This window comes from Orcinus orca, chromosome 2, assembly GCF_937001465.1.
Source record: "Orcinus orca chromosome 2, mOrcOrc1.1, whole genome shotgun sequence".
Lineage (NCBI taxonomy): Eukaryota > Metazoa > Chordata > Mammalia > Artiodactyla > Delphinidae > Orcinus > Orcinus orca.
In genome coordinates this window covers 176,677,097-176,702,057 of record NC_064560.1, presented here as the reverse complement: position 1 = coordinate 176,702,057, position 24,961 = coordinate 176,677,097, and the positions used below count along the sequence as shown (strand labels likewise).

The following is a 24,961-nucleotide window of genomic DNA, read 5'->3' as shown; positions in this document are numbered from 1 at the left end:
AATCACAGCTCAACTGTCACCTCCTCAGGGAAGCCTCCCTGTGTACATTCTCAGAGTTCATTGCCTTCCTCAAGAGCAATTACACAACTGCACTTTTGCCTCAATTTATATTTGCTTCATCTCCCTCTTTCCTTCTAGATGATAGACTTCTGTTTTGCTCAGCATTGCATCCAAGGCACCTGGCACACAACTGGTGCCCAGTATGTATTTCCTAGTGAATGAATGGATGTGAGGTTTGATTTCCCCATCCTCTTCCTGGTGAGGGGACTCCAGGCCTTCCAGCTGATCCAGGATAGCTAAAACACCTCCCGGAAGTGGCTACAGTTCCCTCAAGGTGGCTGGGTACTTCGAGAGCTGTGGGTAGAGGGACTCTATGGAAATGTTGTGATAATAATGATTAATAAAAAGCAGATAAACACCCAGTGTGGCCAGCCAGCCCGGAAAGCCATCCATTAGATCTGTCATTCATTAGAGGTGGGGGAGGGCACAGTCCAATCAGATCTTCTCAGTTTAAGCAAACCTTCTGTAAATTGTAGGCTGCAGGCACTGACATTTGATAAATTATTGTTCATAACCCACCATTGGCTGTCATAAATCTAATCTTTCAACATTTCCCATCTTAATAACTTGTCCAGCTGCACAGGGTGACAGGTCTATGTCTCTGCCTGTGACAGAGATCTCTGGGGTAAAGATACCAGAGATCCCAGGCAGTGCTGTATGAAGTTGAGGACTCCCACAGCCAGGGCCCCACCAGGGCAGGCATCCCCTGGGTGATCAGAGTACAGAGGTGATGAGCTGTCCGTGGAGCTGCAGAGCGCCCGTGAGTCAAGTGCTCACACCCCATCCCAGGGTCCAGAGACGGGTGGTGCCAGGAGCTCAGACCCAAGAATCGGGCAGGTTGAGCTCTACACCCTCCACCGCATGCCTGCCCATGTGAGGACTCTTCCTTGAACTTGAGCTTGGTTGGAATAAGGGATGTCAGGATATCTTTGCTCTGCAGGCACTGAATGCTCAACCATGGGTAATTCCTTGTAATTGCATAATATCTTGCTCTTATGTAATTCTCAACCCTCTCTTAAGGTTAAGGTAGAGGAGATACAATCACCCCCATTGTACAGAGTAGAATATATTCCCTAAAGGTCATTCGTTTATTCATCCAACAAATGCTTATTGAGTGACTACTATGTGCAGGGCCCTGTGCTGGTCAGTGGGGACTCAATGGGGAGTGAGTCCAAATTGTGTACGGCCACCAGCCTCCGGAGTTACTACAGGAACATGAAGTCCAATAGGGAGACAGGAATTAATCACGAGATCACAAAGAAAGATAAACGGCCAGCTCTGATAAGCGCATGAAGAGAGAGGCAGCTGGTACCATAAGAGCCTGTGTCCAGAGGACTAAACCCAGGCTGGGAGAACTTCTTGGAGGAGGAGACAAAGAACTGAGCTCCAAAGGATGAGGAGCCAGTTCACTAGTTAACTTGCTGAAGAAAGGAAAGAGGAGCCTTCCAGGCAGAGGGGACAGCCTGTGTGAACCATGAATAAGGGGAATAAGTTATGGAGACAGCAGAGAGCCAGAGAGAAGATGACCACCAACTCCCAACCTGGAATCCAGGCCCACCTGGGCTCCCCGGGTCTCCCCCTGGTTGAGGAGGTCCTCATCCACAGCTCATGCCCACGGCGGAGAACGCCTGGCCATAGTGACTCGCACTCATACTTCTAAAACCAGATGGGCTCACCCTCACGAAACCCCAAAGGCCTTCTCCCAATAACCTTCAGCTGTTCCTACACCCAAAAATATAGGAAGGGAAAAACTAAAGGGCTTGTCTGGTGGCGCAGTGGTTGAGAGTCCACCTGCCGATGCGGGGGACGCGGGTTCGGGCCCCGGTCCGGGAGGATCCCGCATGCCGCGGAGCGGCTGGGCCCGTGAGCCATGGACGCTGGGCCTGTGCGTCCGGAGGCTGTGCTCCGCAACGGGAGAGGCCACAACAGTGAGAGGCCCGCGAACCGCAAAAAAAAAAAACAAAACAACTAAAGCCTAAGTATTCTTTGCTTATAGCGGCACCATTTGCTGTCAGGACAGACTTCCTTAGCCTTTGGGAGGTGGCGAAATAACACACAGCAAATGAGCCCAAGCTAATTCCTATGCCTCAGAGCCCCAAACAAGAGGGTTCACGTACCAAAGCCCTTGCGGTCTTTCTATAACACCTGAGCGTGTTCCATCCAATAAGAAGTTTCCCAGATTTACTTTGCATGTGACAGAAGCAGTGCCCAGGAATTTTAGAGGGAGGTAAACCCAGACTTGCTGTATCTACGGGGAAGATAAAGCTCACATTTGGGGGAAACCACGCACACGCCTGGCTAACCCTATCTGCCAACATATAGCCAAGTGGCCTTGGGCAAACTGCTTAGCTGCACTAACGTTCTGCAAATGGGAGTGATAATAATGCCCATTGGTAGGGGAGTTCTAAAGGTTAAAGGATATTATGCATCTAGAGCAGGGGGCCAGGAAACTATAGCCCATGGGCCAATCCAGGCCACCGCCTGCTTTTCTGTAGCCCACAAGCAAAGAATACGTTTTTACATTTTTAAGAGAGAAAAATCAAAATAATAATATTTTGTGACATGTGAAAATTACGTGCAATTCAATTTCCATGACCACGAATAAAGTTTTATTGGGACACAGCATGCCCATTCATTACTTATTGTCTGTGGGCACTCTCATCCTGCAACGGCAGAATTAAGTAGTTGCAACAGAGAGTGTGTGGCCTGCAAAACCTAAAATATTTACCATCTGGCCCTGTGGTAGGCAGAAAAATGGCCCCCTAAAGATGTCCATATCCCAGTCCCCAAAGGTGTGATGAAGGTAAGACTCTTGAGATGTGGAGAGTATCCTGAATTCCCATGTAGGCCCAATGGAACCACAAGGGTCCTTATAAAAGGGACGCAGGAGGGTCAGCGTCAGAGCAGAGATATGACAACAGAAACAGAGGTGAAAGGACAAGAGAGAGAGAAAAATTTTAAGAAGCTATGCTGATGGCTTTGAAGATGGAGGAAGGGGCCACAAGCAAAGGAATGCCGGCAGCCTGTAGAAGCTGGCAAAGGCAAAGAGATTCTCCCACAGAGCCTCCAGAAGGAACGCAGCAGCCAGCACCTGAATTTCAGGGCTTCTGACCCACAGGACAACAAGATAATGAACGTGTATTGTTTTAAGCCACTAAATTGGTGGTAATTCGTTACAGCAGCAATAGGAACCTAAAACAGGCCCTGAAATAGAGCATTAGTGTAACACTCTCAGTACAAGTCGGGTTTTATTGTTTTGCTGCATTTCCCAGGACAGAGAAAGGGCTAGAAAGCTGGGGAATGTGACAAGAGGTTGCACTGGCAGTGGGGGGAACACAGGTCAAGTGCAAACCCTGAGATGTGGAAATGGGAAGGGCACATAACTGCTTCCAGTTCTGCTGTGCCAGGTGGCACAGTCCTGTCCTCACCCGCTTCCCAGGGCAAGGCGTCGTCTGCTCCCCCAGCTGCCTCCTACATGTCATTCCTTCCCAGCCCCCAGGCCAAACCCTAAAACCTGCTTGGCTGAAACAGCATCTTCCCCTCTTCCCAAGGAGCTTCAGTCCTCACGCACAACTACCTGTCATCGGTTCACACACCAAAGATGGGAGGAGCAGTGGGGGCCCATGAGAGACCCCTCATCACAATGCTGATGACACAGTTAATTTGCAGAAGCTGTTCCAGCTGTTGAAGTAACAGCTTCTCCTACAAAATCCGTTACACACACACACACACACACACACACCCCTAGAGCTCACGTCAGATCAGGGTACGTTTTTAATATCTGGAAACCAGGAACCCAGTGCTGGATCCCAGCCTCTCAATGCTGAACCCCAAATTACTCAAACCCATGTGGACTCTCTGGCCTTCTCTGACCACTAAGGAGAGAGGGAGCCACTGTGCAAACCCCAGCCCTGTAGAAAGACCCTTCCCCAAACTGTTTGCAGGCTGACCTGCTAACACACTCTCCTCACCGTCCCCTCCAGTGCTGTGGTCAGAACCCCAGGAGTCCACTGTGGCACCTCCCTCTCCCTGCCCCACCCCCCACGTGATTCATCCTTGAGTCCTGTTGATTCAGCCTCCAAAGCACGTCTGTCCATGCCTCGTCCAAGTCACCATCACCTCTTGCCTGGACAACCACAGGAGCCTTGTAACTGGTCGCCCAGTTCCACCCTGATTCCCTGAAAGCCTGCAGGCTGGACTGCGCCGTCCTCTGCGGGGAGCCGCTCAGTGCCAACCTCGGCTGTCCCGAACGGGCCCAGCACCTCTCCAGCCTCACCTTCCAGGGTGTCTCTCTGTCCAGCCACTACCACCCCTTATCTGCCCCCAGGCAGGTCCACTGTCTTCCCCACCCTGAGGCCTCTGCATTCTCTGTTCTCTGTGCTGCCTCCCCTTCCCCTAATTACCCTCTGGCCTCAGCTTAATCCTCACGTCCTCAGAAAGGCCACCCAGCCCCACACTCAGAGCACTCCTCCTCTGTCGTGGCATTTATCACAAGGGTCTTTAGATTTTCACTTTCCTGGTCGCTTGTTTAGCATCTGCCGTCCCCACAACTGGATCATGAGCACCATGACGGCAGCTTGTTCATGCACGTAACCCCCGGCTCCCGCACAGCAGAGCTCAGTAAACATCTGCTGAGCCAATACACGAATCAGCAAAAGATTGGTGACGTCCTGGAAGGGAGGCGGAGGGTCCACACACGGGACCCCAGCCTGTGGGGCAGCCACACCACCCAGGCCCAGAGGTACAGGCTCCCTGGTCTGCTCAGATCCAGACGCCTCCCTGAGATCCTCAGCCCTGCCTCTGCCCGTCAGCTCATGCCTCTCCACCTGCCCAAAGGCCCTCTCCAGGCCCTTCTGCTCGTTCTCCTTTTACAGCACTGAAGTCCCACTCAGGTTTCTCCTCTTTCAGAGAGTGTCCTAACTCACCCCTCCCTAAGACCCTAATCCCTGATTCCAAGAACAGCTGAGAACTGTAGCCCAAACTTCAGAGAACTTTCTCTCAGCCTGTCTTAACCTCTCATTAAGTTACATCTACAGCTCATCCTGTACCTAAAATACAAGCTCCTCCGAGATGTCAGAGTTGTATGATGTCAATAACTCAAGGAGAGCAGCCCACACAGTACCTTTCTCTGACTCTGCCCTGCTTGTACTGCTGTGGAAAGTGTTCTGTCCTCCGAGTAGGGGGGTCTAACCCCACCTCTGCCACCAACCAGCAGCGTGACCTTAGGGAAGTTGCTTCACCTTTTCTGGGTCTTAATTCCTCACTTGTAAAAGGAGGTGTCAGGGTACTTGATCTTTGATCGCCCTGCCACTTCTATGACCCTGTGACACTGACCTTCCATCCAATGCTCCCCTAATTGTTCCCCAGCCCATCCCACCCTCTACACAGGCATGCACCCATGCACACTACATCCAGTTCTCCACCTGGAGTCAGCTTACCTTCTCTGGTCTCTCACACACACACACACACACACACACACACACACACACGGAGTCACCTCCAAAGTGGCACAGGCCAGGCAGCCAAGGCACCACTCCTTGAAGCTGGGCCCCTACAGCAGAACTCACCAGGGGAGCCTGGCCCGGGACATGGGCTTGTTCCTAAAGCTCCATGAATAAAGAAGCAGGCACAGCTGGCCTATTCATAATCAGCATAAAAAATTGATTAGCCCTTTCCAGATTAAACATTATTGTTTCAACGATGAACATAAATCAGGCGGACGTGGAGGGCTTGCCTCCCTCTGCTGCCAAGAAGCAGCATCAGGTAGACAGCGAACAGGGGCAGTGGGAGGAGAGGGGGGCTCCTAGCTGGAGAAGTCCATGGGGGAGCAGCCCACTCCCCCATCACCAGCCCCTGCCTGCACACACATAGGGGGAGCACCTTGTCCAGAGGTGAGATGGAGAGGAGAGCCTGATGACCTCCCAGCAGGCTCCTTAGAGCACCTCCTCAGCTACCATCTGATTGGCTCTCGAGGTAACATAGGCCCAGGGCCAGCCCAGGGCTGAAGGCAAGGGGGAAGACTGGGGTGATGTCAGAGGCAAGAGCGTGGCCCTCAGAGGCAGACTGGGTCCCACAGGCCCATCAGCACAGCCTTGAACCAGCCCCTCACCTCCATGAAGCGTATGCATCTCTGGAGTCAGACAACACTAAGGTTCAGTTCCCAGTTGAGCCACTGTCCTGCTGTGTGATACTGAGTAAGTTACTTAGCGTCTCTGAATCTCAGTTTCTACATCTGGAAAAAATGGGGAAAGGGATACCTACCTCGCTGAGCTATCGTGAGGACTAAGTGAGACCTTGTGTTTGAAAACACATGCTAGGGAAGGAGAAAACACTTAATAAACATTCAGTTCCTTGACCTGCCAGGTTCCCCATCTGCCTGTCCCACCTCCCAATCAGGAATGCTGGGAGAATCCATCAAATGCCAGAAGTATGAAACCTTGTGAAAAGCACAGGGGTCCTTACAGAGAACAAGGGAACGCAGTGGTTAGGAGCTTGGGTTCTGCAGTCAGCCCTGGCTTCTGCTCCTGACTCTGCCTGGTACTCTCTGTGTGACCTCAAGCATGTGACTCAACCTCTCTGGTCTTGGTTTGCTCCTCTGTAAAATGGGCAGCTGTGAGGATTACAGGAGATGATGCCTGCAAAGTTTGCCAGTGTCCCCCCATTCCCTCAGATCTTTCCTCCTTCTCTGGCCTGATTTGCAATTCTCTGTATTTGCATCTGTGCCTGAGGACTCCTCCTCCAAAGCCGCAGGAATTAACAGCCCTCTGGAGCAGCCATCACTCAGGAAGTTAGAAAGCTGGTGTATAAACACCCCACCCTCTCCTCTGGCTGTTGAGTGGGATGATTCTAAGGTGACTGTTTAGCACCGTTTCCCAGTCTCCCCACAGCATTAACCTTCATTCACCCACTGGCGCAGCTGGTTTAAGAGCACACAGCCACCGGCTGACTTCTCTTCCCTGGACCACGTTCCCACTTCCTACTGGAAGACCCTGAGCTTCCCACAAAACCACTTGCACTGGAACCCTTTTCTTGGAGTCATATTCTGGGAACCCCCAACTAGGGTGAGTACCTCTCACGCCATGAGCACTGGGCCAAGGTTGGCAATTATGTTCACTGTAGGATGGGACAGAACCTGGGACTCCTCCAGATCATCGCTTCTCCACCAGCCATCACCAGTAAAGACAACTGCTTGGCTCACATGGAGACAGAAACCACTGCGAGCACATCCAGCCGGCCCACACCACCAACCCCAGCCCTGAGGGTTGCAAGTGGAGACCCACCCCTTCTCCCTGGGAAGGGGAGGAAAGGCCACAATTTCATTCAAGGAGAAGATGAGGACCCTGCAGTCCCTCCAGCGGTCCCAGAGGGCATGGGGTCAGCTGTCCGGCCAGCTCCTTCAAGAGCAGTGACCGTGGCATTCATCCTCTGGCTTGTAGCCTCCTGACTCACTGCCCAGCTCGGGACACTCGCTCGGAGCTCCAGGGGGATGGCGAGAGAAGAAACTGGCCCTGCCCAAGCCCCAGGAGACAGCTAAAAAAAGGCTCTGTAGGGAGAGTTCACCTCTGCCATATGCGGATGATGGAAAGAGCCCCTTCCCACAGCTCCTGCCTTGGGCCCCTCCATCCATCCTGCAATGTTGGCTAACTCTGCCCGAAATGTCTTTTTCCATCAGTCACGGGAGCTTGCACACACGTACGCACGCACGCACACACACACGCTATTAGCTGATTTGACTTAACATTACTTCCTGGGACCTGTGGCCACCCCCTAAAGCCTACACATGAAGGCCCAACACTTATGTCCACTCTAACGCCCTCCGAGAACCAGTCCCTCCTCAGGGCTGGCAGCTGGAATGCAGGAGGGGCAAGGCCTTAGGCAACAGAGTTCAAAGCCTGGCTCTGCTTCCTTTAGCTACGTGACTGTGGCTGTTACTTAACCTCTCAGGGTCTCTGCTTCCTCATATGGAAAATTGGAACGGCAAAGTCTATCACACTTGCAGAATTATTGTTAAGGGTTAGAAGCAATATCTGTAAAACATCCTGCCAATGTGTACTACACAGCAAGTACCAAATAAAAAGAAACTAACATTATCATCCGCTGACATGAACATCTCCGGTTCTGCTGGCCTTACGCATCTTTATGCCTTCTTCTGCCTTGCTGCTTCCCACCCAACCCCAATTCTAAACCTTGGGGTTTAAATGAGGGGGGTAATTATCTTACAGACCCCACCTCCTCCAACCACAGTGATTGGTCCGTATGGAACAGACAACTGTATTTGCTAATTAGGGCTACCACACCAAATTACCACTAACTGGGGGGGCTTAAAACAATGGAAATATTGTCTCACAGTTCTAAAAGCTCAGCTCGTCTGCAGTCAAGGTGCTGGCAGGCCTGCGTTCCCTCTGAAGGTTCTAAGGGAGAATGCTTCCTTGCATCTTCTTAGTTTCTGCTGTCTGCCAGCAATCTTCAGAGTTCCTCGGTTTATAGTTACATCACTCAGATCTCGGCTTCCGTTGTCACGTGGTGTTCTAATAAGGACACCAGTCATTGGGGACCACGCTAATCCAGTGTAAACTCATCTTAAGTTGCCTAATTACATCTGCAAAAACCTTATTTCAGTCTCAGGTTCCAGATAGACATGAATTGGGGGGAAGAAGGGGGACACTTCATTTAATAAAATGAAACTAGAGTGGTGGGGGGCATTCCTCCTGGGGCCACAGATGGAAAGAGGTGAGGCTGAGAGCTTCCAGTGCCAGGTGGTCATGGAGGGAACATGAATGAAGCTGACCTTCAGGAAGAAGTGGAGAGACAGAGAGAAGAGTCCGGGAAGAGCTCCCCAAAGGCTCAACTCCACCCCAAGCCTTCCTAAGATGTGGTTACATTAGACAGGACACCTGCCTTTTTGCTTCAGCTCGATCAAGTTGGGGTTCTGATCCTCACAACCACAAAAGACCCAACGCACCCACCTGTTATGGGTTGGTTTGTGTCCTCTGAATACGCAGGTGTTAAAGTCCTAAGCCCCAGTTAGGGGGTTAGAACATGAACTTATTTGGAAACAGTGTCCTTGCAGGTGTAATTAGTTAAGATGAGGTCATGCTGGCATAGGGTGGGACCCCTAATCCAACATGACCTCGTTTATGAAAAGGGGCAATTCAGACACAGAGACAGACACACACGCGCGCACGCACGCGCGCACACACACGTGCACACACACACAGGGAGAACGCCAGGTGAGAGCGAAGGCAGAGATCAGGGTGATGTTTCTACAAGCCAAGGAACACCAAAGATTGGCTTCCAAACCCCAGAAGCGAGGGGAGAGGCAGGGAACAGATTCTCCCCGACAGCCCTCAGGTGAACCACCCCTGCCGACACCTGGACCTTGGACTTCCAGTCATCAGAACTACAAGACAATAGAGTTCTTTTGTATAAGTCATCCAATTTGTGGTACTTTGTTACAACAGCCTTAGCAAACTAATACACCCCAACGAAGTCCCCTGTCATTCCAACCCCACTGGTCTGCTCTTGGCACAAAACAAGCTGTGGTCAGCCCTCGCCACCACACTGCCCGGCCTCATGTGCTGTCGTACTTTCCCTCCTTAAATCTTACTCATCCTCTAAGGCCCAGCTCAAGGCCCACCTCCTCCAAGAATCCCCTTCTGAACTTCCCCCAAACTTTTCCTTCATCAGCCCCACAGGTGAGGCCTTGATTGTTCTCCAATTACTCCCTCTGTGTATTGTTTTGTCTGCCTGGCTTTGGCGGGGTGGGGGGTGGGGGAGGCGGGAGGGAGTGACGTGGCTTTGACATTTTCTGTATCCACCACAGCACTGGCACAGAGGTAAGAACCTATCAGCTGCTCCACAAACCTGTATTTTCTGAGTGAGCAAAGCAGCAAGTGGTCGCCCCAAACTTCCTGAGTCAGTGAGTGGGACCACCATGAGCTGAAGCCCTTTCTTTCTCCACGGAACAGCCCAGACACAGCAGCTAAGCAGAGGGTTTGGGCACCACCCTGCAGGACAGATCCCAGAGAAGGGGAGCACCCCAGGCATGGCCTGTGGGCCAAAGGTGAACTGGTAAGCGCAAGGGTATAATCTCCCCAAAGCACAGACAAGGACTGATAGAAGGATACGAAGAAGAGAATCCATCCCTTTGAGGGATGAACTTAGGAAAATACAGCTTCCTGAAAGTCCACAAGAAACTACAAGGTCCCAAGTAGGGTGGAAGCTACCTGAGGCCCTCTGGGTTTCGCTGAGAGCAAGACCGGCCTCGTTTCCTGTGCGGGGCCTCTCCTTCTGGGCACTAAGCTTCCAGCCCTGAACAGAACAGTCCAAAAGCACTAGCCCTGGATCAGGAGTCATGAGACCCAGGTTCTAGGCCTGCTTCTACCACTAAGCAGCTGTGCCACCCTGGGCAAGTTACTTCTCCTCTCTGAGCCTCAGTTTGCTCACCTGTGAAAAACTGGGGTTGAACAAGATGATTTCTAAACCCTTACCACGCATGAGTTAGTGACGCTCTTGGATAACCTGTGTCTAAAGCAGCTGCCGCTGGAAGATGAGAAGATCCAGTGTTTGTCAAACCCCAGGAGGATCCAAGTACCAGGTGAGGTGCTGGATATAATCTGAGGGTCCCGTCCTATTGCTTCAGTTCTTCCTCCCAACCTCATACATGACAACCACAGCTAACAGCTACTGGGATTCACCGCACGCTGCGCACTGCATTTTACATGGGCTAATCTTTCAATCCTCATCACAGCCCTATTAATACAAAGGTTTTATTACCACTCTTGTTTACAGATGAGGAAACTGGGGCTCAGAAAGAACTAATGATACAGTTAGAATAGGGCAGCATTTGGGATGTGTGCAAGGCCCTCTGAATTCAGAGCCTATTGTATTAACCTTCATGCCACGCTGCCTCAGAAATGATCCTTTTGCTCCTTCTAGAAGCCAGACCCTGACTGAGCCTCAGCCCGTAGTTTATTTTTTTATTTTATTTTTTTAAGACTTTTTTTGATGTGGACCATTTTTTTTTACATATATTACATGTATTCTTTTTTGCCCCTATCGGTATACAAATTGCTCTGCAACCTCTTTTTCACATTTAATAATGTATTTTGGAGATTGTTCCACATCAGTTCCTAAACAGTTTTATACTTTTGTTGGTGTCATCCAGTCGGTGCGTCATATTTTGCTTAGTTATGTTTTAATGAAAGCATATCCTTGCATATATGTTATTTCACACATATTCATGTACATACAGGATGGATTCGTAATAGTGGAAGCACTGGTCATAGGCTACATGCATTAGTAATTTTGATAGATGGTTATATCAGTTTCAACTCCCACCAGCTATAGTTTGAGAGTAATGTGTTTTTTTCAATCAAAGAGAATTTGTACTTAGGAAAACTGTCTACACAATTAGAATATCTAACAAAGCAAAAAATCACTGGGCCAGGATGCTAGGACTCAAAACTACCAATTTATAAGGAAATCAATGAACCATGAGTGAAGGGATGGTATAAAAAGAATAAGTGTTATGCTAAAGAGAAAGAATTGGGTGATGGGGAATTACAGGAGGAAGTAGAAAAAGGGAAACTAACACTCATGGAGGGTTGACTGTGTAGGATTTAATCCTGACTACAGTGCAGTGAGATAGGTGTCATGCCCATTTTATAGTAGAAGAACACAAAACTTTTGGGTAACACCCCTGTGGTTGGAAATCTGGAATTAACTTGTTCTAGCTCTGGAAGGATGGGCAAGGAGGCTTTCATTTTGAAAGCGGGTTTAGCCACGGAAGTACCCACAGAACACATCTTGTCTCCACAGTGGAAAGAGGTCAGAAGATCGGTGAGCACATTGTCATTGGCACCCCGGGACCGTTCTGGACTGGTGCTCCAAGCTCAAGTTCATTGACCCCAAGAAGATCAAGGTGTTTGTTCTGGATGAGGCTGACGTGATGATGGCTACTCAGGGCCACCAAGATCAGAGCATCCGCATCCAGAGGTAGGAGCTCCTGAGCCAGGAGGAGCTTCTCGGCCTCCTGGTCCGCAGCATCGTCTCCTTCTACTTCACCCTCCTCTTCTTGCCCCTGCCAGGTTCTCTACTCTGCAGCTTTCAGAGGCATCTGTTTGGTGGGCCATTTCCATGTCGCACTGACCATACCCCCAGCCCGGGTTGAGGAAGGAGACTTAGGGACTCTACCACCACCCGTCCCTGCCCCACGTCTGCTCCTCCCTCCTCCCTGCAGTGCTCCTCCCTGCTTTGCCACCTTCCTGGGGACGCAGGTCATCCAAGCCTGGGGAGGCTGTGCTTCTGTTCCTTGCAGTGAAACACTGGGTCGGGGTCATGTCAAACACCTGGGCCTTCCCTTGCAGGATGCTTCCCAGGAACTGCCAGATGCTGCTTTTCTCTGCCACCTTCGAAGACTCTGTCTGGAAATGTGCCCAGAAAGTGGTCCCAGACCCAAACATCATCAAACTGAAGCGCGAGGAGGAGACACTGGACACCATCAAGCAGTATTATGTCCTGTGCAATAGCAGAGATGAGAAGCTCCAGGCCTTGTGTAATATCTACGGGGCCATCACCATTGCTCAAGCCATGATCTTCTGCCATGTGAATAGCAGCGGCAGCAGGAGGAGGCCTGCGGGGCAGGAGCTCCACTGGAGGGTGTGGCCCTGCGCCCTCCCTCTCAGCCAGTTCCACTTCGTGCTGGGGGACCAGGTTCCTTCCCTGTGGCTGTGTATCTTGGACATGTGACAGGGATGTGCCTCACTCTCAACAAGCATCATTCCAGCGTGTAGCTGCCCCAGCATTACATCATGGCTCCTAGCGATAGGCACATGGGGGCTTCCACTGTGTTGCTGCCCACGGTGAAAATACCAGTCCCGCTCCTCTCTGAGCCCAGCTGAGACTCACTCAGGATGTATACCTATCTGCGCCTGACCGATAAAGGAAATGTGAGGTCTAGCTCCCTCGGAGGTCCAGAGCGGTTTTGATGTGGACCATTTTTAGAGTCTTTATTGAGCTTGTTACAATATTGCTTCTGTTATATGTTTTGGTTTTTTGGCCCACAGGCATGTGGGATCTTAGCTCTCTGACCAGCGATGGAACATGCACCCCCTGCATTGGAAGGCAAAGTCTTAATCACTGGACCGCCAGGGAAGGCTCTCAGCCCGTAGTTTAGATAGCCCCAGACGCACCCTCGCCCAGCCCTCCACAGGCTCATAGGGGAACGTCCCAGGGAACAAGGGGGCCAGTACCGAGCCAGGCGCAGAGCTGGCTACCCCAAGGACCCCAGGCCCTACAACCCCACACCACGATGTCCTACACTGGATGGAGTGTCTCAGCGCGTGTTATAATCCATTATTAAGCATCTTTTGTGTGCCAAGCACTGGACAGAGCTCTGAGGAAACCCCTAGATGAGTGGGAAGAGACCTGCCATCCTGAGAACATAAACCGAGCTCTGAGATGACCAGACGACCAGGCTGAAGTGAGAGGACCGCCCAGTTCAAGGGGACAGGGGCATCTGAAGTAGTTCTACAAGTCAACCCAACCACATTACTAACACCTACTCTGCGCAGAGCCCACACGAGGCCTCGTAGGGGACTCAAGATGGAAAAGCAACGGATCCTAACACAACAAAGAACTGCAACGGGGGAAGCGCAAAGGAGCCATTAATCCTGACTGGGAGTACATGAGGAGGCCCAGGGGGCCCACTTCACCAGACACTGTACCTCAGTTTCCTACCTGTAAAATAAGGAATAATGGTATCCATCTCAGAGGGTTCTAGTGAGAAGTGAGTTGATCCATGTGAAAGCTTTAAAGCAATGCCTGATACCTGGCCGGCATTCACGTGTGTGTGTGTGTGTGTATGTGTGTGTGTGTGTGTGCGCGCGCGCGCGCACACGGTGTTGTTCATCATCCTTTATCAAAGGATGATAAAGAGCCTGAGAAATAAAGGAGGGCCATGAGAGGACAGGCCTGAGGTACAAATGCAGGTTGATGCGAAAACCCTGTGCAGCCAGGGTGCAGCTGTGTGAAGAGTGGAGAGGCCAACGGGGCTAGAAAGAAAGCAGGGGGCGGGGGGCAGCACTTGAGTTGCTCTCCGGGGGCCCCCATTCCACAGGCGTGAGAGGGACGTGGCCCAGGCTGGGTAAGGTTCACCCAGGAGCTACAGAAGAATCGGACGGTAGGCGCCCCAGAGACCGGCATGGGCGCCCGCCCACCCCAGAGGAGGAGGCCTGCAGAGGGGTGTGGGCCTGAGGTGGAGCCGGGCCAGGAGGCCTGGGGAGGAAGGGCCAGTGTGGATGCCTCAGTCTCTCACCCAGTGACTAATGGCACGCCATCTGTCCCGGCTGACAGGAATGCTTCCCGCCATCCATCTCCCACTCGTTAAAGTACCATTTTATGGCCAAAATCTCTCTCATAATTGATAAAAATCTCCTTTTGATGTTCAGCATTATTGGGGGCAAAATGTTTTTCTATTCTTCATTATGTTTTTAATATAAATGTATTTTTTATTGAGAGCTGCTGGGAAGGCTGGATGAGCCCAGGTCGGGAGGGAGGGTGGTCAGCTCCCCCCGTCCCCTCCCCACCCCGCATTCCAGCTCCTTCTGTTCCGTTCCCAGAACGCTCACACGGTAGCCTTGGGGAGGAGGGGTGCTGTCTGGGGAGACAAAGAAACCAGACGCCAGAAGAAGACCGAAAGAAGCAATTCTACAGACAGCTGAAGCCCTCAGGGTGGGCCTCAGCTGCAGGCCAGTAGAGCAGCCCAGGGGTGGTAAAGGGTGAGCTGACCTCGGCCGGCCCCTGCCAGTGTGTGCGAGAACAGGGCAGGAGCCCCAGAGGGCACGGACCCCCGGGGGCTGGCATGGTACCTGGCACAGAGGAGTGCTCCATAAATATGTGTGAACAAATACGAGACGGGCAGGGAGAAGTTGGGTCGGCATTGGAAAGAAGGCAGCAAGGAACACGACAGCACGGAGGCTTGTGTCATCAGGGAGGAAAGTGTTCTGCCAGCCGCGGGCCCCCAGGTGGAATCAGCCCCGGGGGCAGGAGGGGCTCCTCTTACCTCTGTCCTAAGCTCTTCTCTAGCCCTAGTCCAACCCAGGGCATGTTCAGCCCTCCGCACATCCCATACCCACCTCCTCCAGGACAAGGGAAGTTGAGTCCAGCTGCCTTCCTGCAAGTGAGGAAGGCACGGTGGGTCCTGGACACAGCACAGCCGCCGACTCATGGCCCTGGGCACCCGTGGCTCCACCTCCTCCACGGAATCAGACCAACAGTACATGGGAGGTGCTGCTGACGGGCCTCAGGAAACTGCCCGCTGAGCTGCCAGCAGCCCCCAACGTGGGGGTCTGTTGGGAGGGTGGTGCTCAAGCAGCCCAGGAGACAGGCTCCAAGGCAGCCTGTGCGAGGTTTCTAACAGTGGGAGGGAAGGGGCTGGCCACTAGATGGAATGCTGGGTACCAATCAGGAAGGCGAAGAGAAAGGCCGATGCTTCTAGCAAAATAGTATCTGGGACCATACCTCGTATCAGAAAACCTGGCTAAAGACCCAACTCCACCATTTAAAGTCTCCCAGAACCTTGGTTCCTCGCGCATATGAAGCATCCAGCGCAACACAGAAACAACAGCTAACCTTTGCTGGTCATCTGCTCTGTGCCAGGCATGCTCTAAGTGCTCCACATTCATTCATTCGTTTAATCCCTGCAGCAAGCCTGTGAGGCAGGTACTGTCATTATCCCCATTTTACTGATCAGGAAACTGAGGGACAGAGAAGATACGTAACATGTCCAAGGTCACAAAGACAGTAAACCAACAGGCAGTCTGGCTCCTGCCCACCTCAAAGGCTCAAAAAGAAGCTCAAGGGCCGTGTGAAAGCAGGACCCAGGGTACAAACGTGCAAGCCAAGCGAAGGGCCGTGTGGGGAACGATGAGGGTTAATTTTACGTGTTAATTTGGCCGGGCCACAGCGCCCAGAAATCTGGTCAAACATTATTCTGATGTTTCTGTAAGGGTGTTTGGGGATGAGATATATATTTAAATTAGTAGACTCTGAGTAAAGCAGACTGCCCTCCTTAATATTGGTGGGCCTCATCCAATCAGTTGAAGGCCTGAATCAAACAAGACTGACCTCCCCAAGCAAGAGAAAATTCGGCCAGCAGATGCACATCAGCTCTTCTTGGGTCTCCAGCCCAATGGCCCACCCTGAAGGCTTCTGACTTGCCAGCCTCCATAACTGCATAAGCCAATTCCTTAAAATCAATCAATCAATCACTATTTATTTATCAGATAAAAGAACACACATGTACCCTACTGGCTCTGTTTCTCTGGCCAATCCTGACTAATAGAAGAATAAAAATCCAGCCCTGGTAGAGCGGTCACCGCCTGGGGGAAGGGATGCCCAGCGCAGGCACCTTTTCCTAGTTCTCACAAAGTTCTCTGCGTGCCAGCAGAAGTCCTGTGTGCAGGCATGCAGAAATGATATGGCTCAGCCCAGAGCCGGTCATTCACTCTCCAAGCCTACGGTCCCCTCCCCCAGCCCTGAGGCCTCCACCCAAGCCCCTGTTCCAGTCTCTGCACGGCCCCCACCCAGTGGTCCCACACCAGGAAGCCCTTGCACAGGCCAGGAGTTCCTGCCTCACCTGCCTGCCTTCTGCTTTTGCCTCCGCTGGTCCTCACATCAACAGTGCCTTCTCTCTGCCACCACCACCAAGCTTGAGAGATGAATGATGTTCCTGGGAGCAGAGCTTCTTTATCTCTTTTTCTGAACTTTTGCTTACAACTGAAACATCGCCCTCCACCCGTACCTGTAGGTTTGTATGAAACAATGACGGGTGCATTTTCCCATCTGAATCACAGTGGTTCTCTTCTGCATTCTCACAGCCACTCTGGTCAGATGGCCCATCAAAACACTAAGCCCTTGTCCCTGGGAGCTATGGGGAGTTACAAAACAAGGTGAAATCTAGATCCCCACCCTGTGGGAGCTCAGGGGTAAAAGACAGATAAAACATCTTTCAGAGCACAGAAGCAGCACAAGCATTGCCCCTAACAAAGGTATTTCTGTGCTCTGCTCCAGCCCCTAACTTCATTTCCTTTGGTTTTTCATAGAATTTAAGGGTTCAAAAGAACGTTATCTGATACGACTATGTTCTGGGACAATAAACAAAACTGGATCATTCACTGAAATATATTGTAAGGAGATTGGACTTGTCTGTGTGTGCTGGGGAGGTGGGGAGAGATATGTGTGTGTGTTTATGACCAAAGATAACTGTCCCATTGCAGCTGAGGGTTCCATCATCTCTTCCAAAGTCCCACTGTAACTCCTACCCCCAAGCTCTCCGCCCACCTCAAACCTCCCGCCTCCACCTTCCCCACCTGTAAAAGATGACCTCATCTCCCATGTTACTAAGAAAATTCGGCTCCACTCTGTCCTTCTTTGCTCAGGCCCCTCTCCTCCAGGCTCCCATTATGAAAAGAACATTCAAAGGCCCCTCTCAATGTAACCTCAGCCCCAACTTTGCAACCTCGGCTCCACTGGCCACCAGCTTGAACCCCATATACTAGTCAACAAGACTATTCACCCTGCACTCTCTGTACTTTATGCTTTCCACTGCTTGCATCTTTGGCACATCTCATTAATCAGTAATCCCCTCCTCCAACCTCCACCTCCTCCAGCCCCACCCATCTTTGAGATCCTGGGTCAGATGCCACCTGCTTCAGAAAGCTTCTATCCACCCAAATATAATATCTATCTATCTATCTCCTCTCTCTCCATCTCTCTCTCTGCCTCTCTCTCTCTCTCCCTCTCTCTCTCTCTGCCTCTCTCTCTCTCTCCATCTCTCTCTCTCTCTCTCCATCTCTCTCTCTCCATCTCTCTCTCTCTCTGTCTCTCTCTCTGCCTCTCTCTCTCTCCCTCTCTCCATCTCTCTCTCTGCCTCTCTGCCTCTCTCTCTCTCTCTCCATCTCTCTCTCTCTCTCTCTCTCTCTCTCTCTCTCTCTCCGTCTCTCTCTCTCTCGCAGGCACTTACATGGCCAGGTATTACAGTGATGAGTGTACCTCTTGATGACCCCAGACTACAGGGGCCAGAATGAGGTCTTACCCATTTTGGCTGCAGCCACAGCTTCCAGCTCTGTGCCCCTCTCACTAAATTCAAGCTGCTTAGACAACAAAGAGAAAGAAGAAATGGAAAAATGAAGGAAAACGTGTTGAACCATAGAACTGCATGCTCTTAGAGCCTGCAGGGGCCCTTAGAGGACTCCTACTCCAAACGAGGAAGCCGTAAGGATAGGCTGGTGGTCAGTGTGAAGAACCCTGCCAGGTCCTCCAACACACAGCCGAGAGCTCCTTGGGACCAGGATGGTCAACAGTCTCGTACCTGAGGCTTGTGTCTGCCCCATTCAGGGTCAGAGGTGTCAGCCCAGGCTCCCTCCACAGCATGGACCATGCCCAGGAGTACAAATCATCTGAATCTCAGCCAGCTGCTGGGGCTCCCCTCTGGAAGGAAGGACAGTGTCTTCAACACCCCTCCCTGACTCTCGAGCTCAGGCGCCATCTGCTGGTCGAGATCAGCACTGCACCTGGACCCACAGCCCTAAGGGCAGTCAGGAGACCAAGGTTGAGACCATCTCCAACCCACTCCAGATCCAAGTCACTTTGGAAGCAGCAGAAATGACCCCACATCCTAGAGTTCTGACTTCTGACTGATTCCCAGGACCTGTCCTTCAGGACTTAAGCCTAACATTCAAAAGAAAAAGAAAAAAGTAAGTTTCTTTGTGGTAATAATAGTAGAAACTTCCAAGGCACAGATACACGGACACACAGAAAAGTGATTTACAGAGGATTTCTGCCAAACAGAAGCTCTGTTAATAAGAGACAAAGCACTGGCCAGAAGATCAGGAGATCTGACGTCTTGTCCCATCCCTCACATGCCACTCCCTTAGCTACCCGGTCCCCCAGACTCCCTACCCAGGCCAAGCCCTATGCCAGGATGGTACCACTTCACTTGCCCTCACCTCTGCACTGACAGTGCTGGCTGCTGTCCAGGGATTTGGACTGATCCAGAACCAAGTGCAAATCATGGGATCCAGAAGAGCCGCCACCTAACCCTCATCCCCCATGCTGGGGACACCCCTCAGGGCCAGCCCTATCTGCCTGGGACAGGGATCGGTCTGAGGATATTAGTGACCCGCCCCCCAAGGCCTCTGCTGATGGGAGGGGCCCCTAAGAGCATAGAGGGAACCAGTCAGTGCAAGCTGGGACGCACGGGCCTCGGGCTCCTCTGGCCACCTCTCCTCACTCTTCAGTCTGAGACCTAGGGGCAGCTATGCAGTCTCTGAGCTCGAGGTAACCTCAGAGCCCACACAAGGACTCACACCTAGAAAGAAGACGGTGATGCATGGCAGACTCGGCTTCCTTTCACCACACTCCTGGAACCAGGGACGGAACGGAGGGCCCCAGGGCAGGCGTGGAGCCCAGGATCAGTGGGGCTGGCTGAAACATCTTCCTGGGGGGAGGGCTGCTCCCCGAGAAGTGTCACAGGACACTTCACTGGAGGAGGAGGGAAGTGCAGAGTGAGTGACTTTCCCTGCCCTCACAGCCCCACACCCACCTACCCTGCTTCCCACCTGTCTCCTTTCCCCTCCCTCCACCCACAGGCTGAGAAAGTGTGTCACCGGGAACAAAAGGGGTGAGGGAAGACTTTGACTGTGCACCTGTAGTGCCCGGTAAGAAACCAGAGGTCTCTGAGCTTCCCAGCTGTAAGGGACGCCCCCTCTGAGCCATGACCTTGACATTAGCCTCCTTTTCTCAGAGGACTCGAGTCAAGCTGTGGGTCAGAAGCCACAGGCCACCACGCTCAGGAGGACTTGGCCGGGGGGCTTAGAGAAGAGACCCTGAAGATGCAGGCAGCATCCTCTAACCCCAGACATGCCAGCTGGGCGGGCACACCATGACTGCTGACACCCTCAGGTTCCCATCGCGCTCTACCCTGGCTCGGAGGAAGCCACTGCCCTGCTCTTGCCTCCCCCTCCAGCTCTCCAGAGACAAGTCGGCCTCCAAGGGTTAATCTGCTGCCTTCCCTCCCTTGCCTCCGCCCCCCACTGAGCTGCCACATGCTAGCAATGATGCACTTCACACTGTTATTATTTATTTCGTTTTATATTTAGTTTTAGTGATTTATTTAGTTTTAATTTGGGGGTGCACCTCATGCTGTAGGAAGCAGGGGGCCAACGGTCTTGGCAAGAAGCAAGGGCGCACACGGCTGTGCCAGGCCAATCCCGTCCCCTCTGCCTGCGGCCCCTGCATCCTAACCCCGCTCTTCCCAGCCTGTGGTCTGCTCCTGACACCAGCCCTAAATCTTCACTCAATCTTACCCCTGTCCCGTTGGAGATGTTCCTCCTTAGTAGGAAGGGAATCCACAGAGGTTTCTATGCTCACCTCCTGCGTGACCCAGGCCCCCCAGAGTCAGTTAATGAGGCCAGCCCAGGCCAGGCTATCACTGAGGAGTGGTTCCCCTTTGGCTGGATGCCGGGCACAAGATACCAGCTCTACAGAAAGGCACCGACAGCCAGGGCCAGCTCCACGCAGACCAGAGAACATGGAACATGGTCTTTATGAATCTCTGCCCCTACTCTCCACCTAGTCCGCAGTAGACTAAGGAAACTGTCACTTATCAGCCATTGGTTCATTAAACAAACACTGGTGCCCACGATATACCACATCCTACTCTGGAACTGCAGATAGGATTAAAAGGACCATCACGGTCTTCATCCCCAGACTTTACAACTTACTGTGAAACCAACTAGACACAACTAACCAAACTACAAGAGGCACAAGCAGAAGGAGCAAAGGTGTGCAGAGGGTCAGAGAAGATTTCACAGGAGAGCTGGGATTTGGCCAGGACACACAGCACCTTTGCACAGTGCCCCGCATTTGGTAGACAGATGGACGAATGGCCTAGAAACACAAGGAATCACTTGACAGGGAGAGAATGGGGTAAAGAGATTCCAGGCAGACAGAGACCATGGCAACTTGAAAGTGGATGGGGTAGACCTTGAAAGTCCTGCTAAAGATTTGATTTGGGGAAATTGGGAGGCACCAAAGGTAATAAAGTAATCTCAGGAAAGGCATCAGCTGATCTAGGCTTGACTTTAAGATTATTTTGCTCAGAAAGGTTCTAGATCCAAAGGGTTCTCTCTCTAAGAGGAGAATTTCAAATATAATAATAGGTGAAGGAAGAAAATAAGTTTTTTTTTTATTAGCGTTCTCTGGGGTACCATGAAATTACAGCACATAATTTGTAAGGCTGGGCCTGATCGGCCAGTCGGCACCCTGCAGACGGCTGCTCCAATCCCTCCCCATCCCCAGAATCAAGATGAGCGGAACAGGTCAGCAAGGATCCACACCACTGTGGCGATCTGGGTTCCACACATCCTGCAGGTCACTGGCATGAGTCCAAAGGAGTGTGACCAGGGCTGTGTATGGAAGGGCCCTCAGCCCCTTTCTCTTTTGCTCCATGGGGTGGATGAAGATCAGGAAAGTTTGAGGAGGCAGGCCTAGCCCTTAGGAGGAAGCATGTTCAACAATTCGAGATGAGTGATAATAGAACGGACCACCTTAGGCAGCAGGTAAGAGAATAAGCTTCCTATCACTGGAGGTAATCAAGCAGTGGCCCACAGACGTTCTGGGAAAGTCATAGCACTGAATGATTAGGACAGCTCACTGATAGAGCAGTGCACTGGAATCACTTACTAACAGTCCCCTTGGGCGCTCTACCTGATCACTCTAAGTCTCCATCCCTCATCTGCAAAATGGGGTTAATGATGGCACCTACCTCATAGGTTTGCCCTGAGGACTAAGTGAGATAACGTGGGAAACAGCACAGGTGTGAGTGCGCAGTAAACCCTCAATAATTGATAGGTATTTTTTTTTTTTTTTTTTTTTTTTTTGCGGTACGCGGGCCTCTCACTGCTATGGACTCTCCCGTTGTGGAGCACAGGCTCCGGACGCGCAGGCTCAGTGGCCATGGCTTACGGACGCAGCCGCTCCGGGGCATGTGGGATCCTCCCGGACCGGGGCACGAACCCGTGTCCCCTGCATCGGCAGGCGGACTCTCAACCACTGCGCCACCAGGGAAGCCTGATAGGTATTATTAAATTCAACCATATGAATCATATTAAGTTACAGGTCAAAAACAATCAAATATCAACGATTTCGTATGGCCCAACTAATATTTTATACTGAGGGCCACTCAGGTTCCTTCTAACCTCTCTGCTTTCACACTGAAGTCTCTGCGAAGCGTAGTTCCACGCCACTGGTGGAGCCCCAGGGCCTGGGGCCAAGCAGCGAGAACTCTGCGGGGGGCCTTTTCGGAAGCCCATCCCCCCTGGCAGAGGTGGGTACCTCTTTGCCCAGGTCCTCTCGGATGACCTGGCGGACCTCCTGCATGCTGCTCTGTGGGGCCTGGCTGTGTAGCACCTTCAGCGTGCTGGTGTACTCCTCCGGCAGCAGGTAGTCCAGAGCCCCCAGGTGCTGGCCCACCTTGATGAACGTGCCCCGGTTGGCACAGCAGAGCTCGCAAAGGCGCCTGGCAGAGCGAAGGTGCACCTGCAGGAAGACAGGCGGGGCCAGAGAGATGTGAATGCTCACTGTCTGCTGCATGCTCTTCTCTTCTCCTGCCCCCTCTGCTTAGAAACCCTGATTCACCACCACCACCCCCCAGTGTATGTACACACACACACGCGCACACACACACACACACACACACACACACACTCACACACCGTCATTCACCTTCAGTCTCCCGGTACCCAGAGCAGTCAATTCCAATCTCAAACTGGAACCAGCCTCCTGACACGGCCCGATGCTTCTGATCGCCTTTCCTTCAAAACTTACCTAGTCCAAGTCCCACTCCCTCAGAAACTAGCGTTTGTCCAAGGCTTTCAACCAATTCTAATCTACACTTATGATTCATTCAAGGATACATTGAGTTCACGCATTTGTCACCCACCCCTCAGTCATACTAATAATACCATCTGTTTGTTTGGAGGTTTAAATTTTTAAACATGGTCATATTCATTATTTTTTTAATCCTTACAATTTAGGGAGGCAAGTGCTGGTATCTTTAAGGATAAGAAACTCAGACGTTTTGCTTATCAAGAAATAGCTAACTAATGTCAAAGGAAGGTCTAGAAAACGCTTCAAACCTACAGCGCTTTAACGCAGCCAACTTTAGCAGGGTCTCCTGTCAACTGAAGGAGAACTTTACAGGGAGCATCAGGCATACGGGGTAGGCAGCAGGGCAGGCTCTGCAGGACAAGCCGGCCTTAACTTGCAGCCTGATGCCCACCTGTCCTTCCAGAGTGGGAGGTGGCCTCCATCCACCCCCAGGCTACACATCCCCAGTCATCACCCCAGCTCAGCTGAGGGTCTTGGCATTTTGAGGGTCCTGCCTTCTTGGAGCTACAGTTCCTGAAGCAGGATGAAGCCATGGGCACACACAAAAGACAAGGGAGCCCAGTGCCCTGTGGGAACCTGGTACCCTCGTCCACCCATAAGTCAACCGGGAGAGTGAATATCTAGGACGGACTTACGCTCTCTTAAGTGCTATGAAGGTTGCTGACACAATTAAGTGTGTATTGGAGGCAATAAACCACATGAAGAGATAAATAACCGCTGGCAACAAAGACGGAAGAAGATCCTACATAATTAGTTGCTGAGTGAACCATACAGAAAACCGTTACCTTAGGAATTAAGAAGAGGACACTGCAGCCCTGAACACCCTGGTCCCAGCAGCCAAGGAGCCATCTATCCACTCCCTCTAGAGCAGAGGGATGCCCCGCACTCCAGGCACTTGCAAGCTGTCCTTAGGCCCTCAAGGGCTCTGCTGGACACCTCTGCATCCCACCCCAACCCACTACTGGGGAAGCCTATGTCCACATGACTCTATGCCCCTGAACAGAGTGCGGGCGCCTGGTCCAAACTAGGCCAAGAGTCTTTTTTCCCTGACAGGAGGGTGCAGAGAGAAGGGAATTGACTCTAAGAATTAAGGCGGGGCGGGTATGGGGAGAGAACACATTTCCCTAGATGAGTAAAAGGCCCATGGGGGCAGCAGTGGGGGTGGACTGGGAATTGAGCTGGCCAGTGTCAGATGGTAGGTCACTACTGTCCAAGGCCACACTCACGTTCTGAGGAAGTGAGAAAGAAGGCAAACGTGGTCAAATATGGAACTGGGCGTTTCCCCACCCTCCATGAGTCCAGGCTGTTATGAACAAAATGACTCTTTACAGCTCAAATAATCAACGCCAATTCCCACCCTGCCGAATAAGAGGCAGCCAGCAAGTCATCCACGATCCATGTGTCCTAAGGTACGGTGTGACCGGAAGCCAGGTCCCACCAGAGGCTCCCGGTGAGGCTGCCCTGGCACCCAGCTGCCCACTCCCCCAAGGAGGCATGCTCCACCCTCACGCCAAAGCCACCGCAGTGTCAAGGCAGAGGACTGGAGGGCGGAGTGAGGACACACCCCATGGTCTCTGCCCCTCCCAGGAAAGACATCAACCACTGCGTATTCACTGGGGTCTGACTGAGTCCCACGCCCTCCACCTCGTGGGGAGACGTGACAGAGCCACTCACACACAGAGAATGACACGTGGCAGTAGGATCACACTGAGGACCACGGAGCTCACAGATGGGAGAAACAAGAGGGTTGGAATTAGAGAGGCTTGGCTCCTGGGGAGAAGCGGGGTGCGTGCAGCTCAGGAACACAGGGCCTCTCAGCTGCAAATCCACGCCTCTTTGCCGTGCGCTGTGATACTGGTGCTAGACCCTGTGTCACTTCTGCTTTGTCAGATGGGTCACTATTAGGCTTTGTCAACAGGGGGCTCTGGGGAACACTGCAAGGCCACAG

General features: G+C 52.0%; 1 protein-coding gene and 1 pseudogene across 2 annotated transcripts in view; one reads left to right on the top strand and one right to left on the bottom strand.

Annotated features, from left to right (window-relative positions):
- ADCK1 (aarF domain containing kinase 1) overlaps positions 1-24,961 on the bottom strand; it is a 159,853-nt gene that overhangs the window by 95,029 nt on the left and 39,863 nt on the right. For both annotated transcript variants that reach the window (XM_049705309.1, XM_049705310.1), the window contains exon 4: positions 22,459-22,662. In XM_049705309.1, coding sequence (XP_049561266.1) covers positions 22,459-22,662 — 204 coding nt within the window. The remainder of the gene's footprint in view (positions 1-22,458; positions 22,663-24,961) is intronic.
- LOC117197189 (ATP-dependent RNA helicase DDX19A-like) lies at positions 11,243-12,810 on the top strand (annotated as a pseudogene).